The 5,514-nt window shown below is 51.6% G+C and overlaps 1 protein-coding gene across 1 annotated transcript; it reads right to left on the bottom strand.

The window, feature by feature from the left end:
• Nucleotides 1–268: 268 nt before the first annotated feature.
• On the bottom strand, nt 269–5,256 carry FGF3 (fibroblast growth factor 3). Its single transcript, XM_088525693.1, has 3 exons — nt 5,028–5,256; nt 3,624–3,727; nt 269–601 (listed from the first exon to the last, which is right to left on the bottom strand). The coding sequence occupies exons 1-3, from the start codon at nt 5,254–5,256 to the stop codon at nt 269–271; spliced, it is 666 nt and encodes a 221-aa protein (XP_088381819.1).
• Nucleotides 5,257–5,514: the final 258 nt, after the last annotated feature.

Here is a 5,514-nt window from a genome sequence, read left to right as displayed (position 1 = left end):
AAAAGAAAATCATTAAAGGTCATTGACAAAATTATTACATCAACCTAATTTACATTTGAATGAGCCTGACTTTATCTCACATGTCCTTTACCACAAATAATAATTCTAAAATAGCTAAATTAAGTGATGTGACTTCCAACTGTATTATGCAGTATATAAAAAGTGTCCACATTTATGTCTGTTGTACAGTCACAGCTCTTAGTCTTTTTAGAAGTATTTTGAAGACACTTGCTCACTTCCAGTCCCCATACCAGCTCCACCATTGTCCCTAGTGCCCTCTCCTTCTTCTCTGGTTCTTACTCGGAGGCTTCAGGAGACTCTCTTGGTATTTTGTGTTTGTGTGGAAAAGTCGGACCATCTCATGGTCCTTGTTATCCAAAACTCTGGGTAGAAAGAGAGATGACTTCTGTGTCCTGCGAGTTTTAAAGCCCCGCCTGGGTCGTCCTTTCCCGTTGACTGAGACGTACCAGAGTCTCTCAGCGCTGGCTTTGCGCTTGGTGTTGCCTCCGTTGGGCACAGTCTGGTACAGACGGGATGCGTAAGTGTTATAGCCCAACTCATGGATCCTCTCCACAAACTCGCACTCTGCATTATAATTTTCCTGTAAAACAAACATGACAAAGTCTAAGATACATGAATAAGAATAATGGTTTGTATTCAGCTGTAAGTTTAATTTGTTTTGTGCTTACAGGTCTAAAGATGCCTGTGAACTGGAGACATGATCTAATTGCTGCCTGTCAACTCTTGATGTCTGTTAAAAAGGTAAAATTGTATAGATTTTCAATAAGTATAGCTAGACTTATTGAAAGTCTGCAGTCTGTTAGGAGACTTGAGCTGTGAACAGCAGTTAGTTTTAGGGAACATCTTTACGTGCATGAGGTACTGAAAGGGAAGTGCACCCTGCCACCGAGCTCTTCCAAGATGCGCAGTGGCTCCTTTATTACTGCCAGGTCCCTGTGCCATGTGCTTGCAAATAGACATGTGCTTCTTCATCCTGCCTTCTCTGTCCGTGGGTTAGGCTCATTTCCTCAGTGCTTGCCCTCAAAACGTCAGTTCCACGATAAGGGAAAACAAATTCCCTTCCCGGATGTTCACATTTTATCTATTAAAATTTGTCCCCTTCCATCTGGTCCTCAGCCAAAAAAACTCTGCAGTGTATCTCTCTGCATCTCCCTTTTCCACTGTCTCGCCTGCGTAGCTGCCTTTGCCCCAGCTCAGGGTGCATGTGAGGCCCAGTGGGATAGAGGGGAACGGCTGCAGCGCCCTTCCCTGAGGTTTTCCGTGACAGCCGCCTCGCTGGCGGAGCTGGTGAGGACCCCAGTGCCGGGGACGGCGCAGCCGTGGGCTCTGCAGGAGCCCCGCAGTTTCCCACTAGCAACACATGGCTGATTCTGTTCGCTCACCAGAGATGCTGATAGGCATTTAACAAGATTTTAAAAGACTCCACATGTCTCAATTTCGCAGCTGTAAAACGGAAGTGCCCTCCCTCGCGAGGACAAGGTTTTCATATGCTGTGGTGCTGGAGCCCATGCTACTGCCATATGGAGGCAAATTTTTCTTGCAGTTTGCCTCAGTCCTAGCTCTAGAGGGTAGGTTAGCACAGTCTGCTAAGGACACAAAAACTCTGCAGGCTCAGCTAACTGATCTTATTGACATGGAGAAATTGGTGGACCCAAGGATACCGAGAATGGTTATTCCAGCATAGTTCCATAAAATGATCCCGGCATAGTTATTCCCAAAGAAGCCAATCTCATTTGGAGTAGGGGGCCTGGCACAGATTTCTGGCAGAGGAGCATCACTGAAGGAGCCAGTCAGCTTTTCGAGGAAGGCAAAGCAGGGAAGTTTATCCAGAGCTGGGCCTTCAGCCCTCGCTGCCCTTGTGAAAGGAGAAGCTGCAGTGGGAAAGCTTTTCTTCAGCAGTTTCTTCAGCTCTGAAACACAAGTCAGTGTCTCAGGAATCTGAGTATCTCTCACACTTGAGCTGGAGCTGCAAAAAATACTTTTTCTAGTAGTGCAGGAGCTTTTCACAGGTGATGCTCCTTGGAACTCAGCTGAACAGCTGTGGTCTTGCCTTCTGGTATGCCTCACCCTGGAGAGGGATGTCCAAGAAAAAAAGACTCTCAGGGCTATCTCTGGCTTTTCTCCACTGTAGGAGGCTTTTTCACTAAGAATTTATTTAGTCTTATTTTAATTCAATCTAAATAATCTGGAGGAAAAAATAAAAGATATCTGTTTTGAACAATATAGACAGACATAAAGGCAAGAAAGAACTCCAGAGCTCCCTTTAAAATTCAGCCTCTCCATTCATTCCTCTAGGGCAGAATCTGACTTTGAGCTGATAGAAGACCACTGCTGAAAAAGATGCCCAAATGTAATCAGCATATTTAGAGCCCATATTTAGCCTTGGCACAGCAGAACTAGTATGTTGCATTTTCCATTGCCAAAGTTATTTGTGGTCCAATTTTTTGTACCAGTGATGAACCATCATCTTTGTACATAGCTCCTTCCATCAGTGGGCATCACATGAAACACACTAAAGAAGCTGGATCAAAAATATTATCTAGAAAACACTCTTGAAAAGGTGGAGTAAAATACACTGAAACGGGGAGGTAACTGAGAGCTGCTCTTGTTGATTGTGTTACCCAGGTGGCATCTGCATGGAAAAAGCTCACCTTGCTCAAGAATGCGCCGTAGTGTTCAAACTAACAGAGCTGTCCAGTTGTTGAAGGAAGCAAATTTTACACAGCTCTGTTTTATCCCCTTCAAACCTGCCCATAGAGCACAGGATTCCCGGACCAGAGGAGAAGCTGCACAGTGCGGTTGTTAGACTATAACATCTTGTGTAATAGATCACAAGTTGCTAGGGATGTAATCAGAGACACCAGAGAAATTCAAGTAGATAGATAATGCATATAGCGTATACAGTGCTAAGTACACACTTATCTGCCCCTGAGTGTAAAGCAGTATAAGCTAAACTGGTTTACTGACTAGGAAGATAGGGGAGACCAATGCTACCAATAGAGCCAAGATTTCGCCCCAAAGATCAGGAGGAAAGTACAAAGAAGCATTTGCTTCAAGAAGCAGAATAAGGTATCTTTGTACACCTTCTCACACCTCCTTTTCTGGCTACAGCCCTGCCTTTCAGGCCCTCTTTTTTCCCTCATTGCCTAACCCAGTACTCTGTGCAGAGAAGCTGCTATTAATGTCAGTAGGTTGCTTGTCTGTTATAGTCATCCTCGATGGCAGCTGGGTACTCTTCACCTGACATTTATACCCCTCAGCAGTGTCCCAGCTCCTCAGCAAACATAAGTACGGATCAGTTGGGGTAGAGATGCCCAATCTGCACCGCAAGAGCTGGTGCAGTGTGTACAATTGCCCAGGACTTTAATTATGAGAAATACCTCAGCAGTACAGGCTACAAGAACCCAGCCTCTTTCCTCTGAGAATCTCAAATATTTTAAGACTATACTAATTAGTTGTCTATAACAAATCCAGAGAGACATCTATTGCAGAGTTAAATGTTTTCTCTATAAACAGTTGCTTGTAAGAAATCAGTGCTTCCCCTTGGACCCAGTGTGCCCATAGCGAGTCACAAGAGGATGACAGAGTCTGGAGTAACTTACTGATGCATAAAGTCTGCCGCGTTTGTTCATGGCCAGGTATCTGCCCGAGAACAAGCCCTTGATGGCAACAATTCCCACATCAACCGCAGTTATTTCCAGAATACCTAGGAACAGAAACAGTTGTGAGATATTATTGCTCCCCACCATATGAAAGGTCTTGAGATACATCTGACTGACACTTACCTGCAGAGGGGGATTTCACAGCTGTTGCTAGCACACACCAAAATCATACTGCAACCATGTGAACAAAACAAGACTGTTTGAAACCCTATAAAACAGCAAGGGCATGGGCACTGCTTGAGACGAGGCACACAGTAAATCCCTAGATGTCTGATTGAAATTGAACTCTTTCAAAAATGGAAAAAAAAATCTGACATTGAACTAGGGGTTCACTTAATCCTATATGTATATATAAAAAGTTTAAATCCTCTTTAATGCTTAGGCACACGAGAGCTCTTGACTTATTGAGATGAGCCACAAAGCTGTCCGTTCGGGACAAAGCCCTGGCTGGGGTCTCCAGAGGGTGGGACGGAGCGAGTCGGTTACGTTTTAGAGCCGTGTAGGTAACCGCGAAAGGAACTTGTCATTAAGGAGGTCGGCATAGCCCTCCGGCATAGTCACAGTGTGACTGCCCGAGTCAAGTTAAAGGCGGGGGGCGGGTGGTTTCAAGCCCTCGAAGACGGGTATCGGATACTAGACAGTGTCAGAAGCGAGGCTGGCGCAACGCCGGAGCTGCCAGGGTGCAGCGGGAGGCAGAGGTGGTCCGGGGAAGATGCGGTGTCCGCGCACGGCTCTCCAGCCTCCTCTCAAACCCGGCTTTCACCTCAGCAGCTCCGGCCCAACAGCTCGGCACTTTCTACCCGTGTTAGGGAGCCCCAAGCCGTGGCTGCTTTCAGCGGCGCTAAAGCGGAGCCGGCCGGCTGGCCGGAGCGGGGCGCGCCTGGGGGAGCCGGGCTGCGTGCGGGCCGGCTGCTTTGAACCACGCCGCGCTCCGCTGCTGCGGGATGTCTCCCGCGGGCTCCGAGAGACCCTCGGGCTTCCTCTAGGAAGCAGCGTTTTTCCTTTGCGCAGCTCAGACGCATCCCCGAGTTCTCCCTATCGCTGCGGGCTGGGCGCTCCTGGGGTTCCCCGGAGGTCCCCGGGGCGCTCTCCGCCGTCGCGCCATCCCCCTCACTCCGTCCTGCCCCGTTTCACGCCGTCTCGGCCGCGAGCGCATCCCGCGGGACACGCGGAGAGGCCGGCGGGGACCCGGCTGCGGCCCGGGCAGTGACAGGTCGGCGGGGCCGGGGCGCTGAGGGCAGCGCGCCCGTCGGGGCGCAGCCGCGGAGCGGGGCAGCAGGAGCCCCGGCGGCGCCGCCGTCCTGCCCCGCGCCGTGCCTCCGCCCGCGGGCTGCCCGCACTTACTGAAGGCGCTGTTTTTCTCGAGGGTGCCGTTGATCCTGCCGCCGGGGTGCACCTGGAGGTGGTACTTGGTGGCGCAGTAGAGCTTCCTGCGGCGCGGCGCTCCGCCGAGGTGCTCGTAGACCCCGCCGCGGCCGCCCGCGTCCCGGCGCGCGCGCGGGGCCGGCTCGGCCGCGGCGCTCAGCAGCACCAGCACCAGCAGCAGCAGCGGCGGCGGCGGCGGCGTCACCATCGTGGCATGGCGGGCGCGGCGGGCGGGCGGCGGGCGGCGGGGCGCGGGGCAGCCCCGCGGGGCCGCGGGGAGCTGCCTCGCCGCGCCCCGGGGCAATGGACATGGGCGAGGGCCGCCCGCGGCTCGTGCCGCGCGCCCCGCGGGGCAGAGCGCGGGCAGGGCGCGCAGCGCGGCCGCGGCCGCGGGACCCTCCGAATTTCAGCCGCAGGAGAAGCGGGGAGCGGCGGAGCATAGGAATAAAAGCCGCTTCCTGCAACA

Source organism: Tinamus guttatus, unplaced genomic scaffold (genome assembly GCF_059628265.1).
Source record: "Tinamus guttatus ecotype Peru unplaced genomic scaffold, ASM5962826v1 Tinamus_guttatus_pri_ptg000240l, whole genome shotgun sequence".
Classification (NCBI taxonomy): domain Eukaryota; kingdom Metazoa; phylum Chordata; class Aves; order Tinamiformes; family Tinamidae; genus Tinamus; species Tinamus guttatus.
This window is presented reverse-complemented; position numbering and strand designations above follow the sequence as displayed.

Coding starts and splice junctions, on each gene's coding strand:
- FGF3 (XM_088525693.1), bottom strand. CDS start 5,256: ATGGTGACGCCGCCGCCGCCGCCGCTGCTGCTGCTGGTGCTGGTGCTG. Junction 3,728..5,027: donor CGAGAAAAACAGCGCCTTCA/GTAAGTGCGGGC, acceptor TTCTGTTCCTAG/GTATTCTGGAAATAACTGCG. Junction 602..3,623: donor GCGGCAGACTTTATGCATCA/GTAAGTTACTCC, acceptor TTTGTTTTACAG/GAAAATTATAATGCAGAGTG.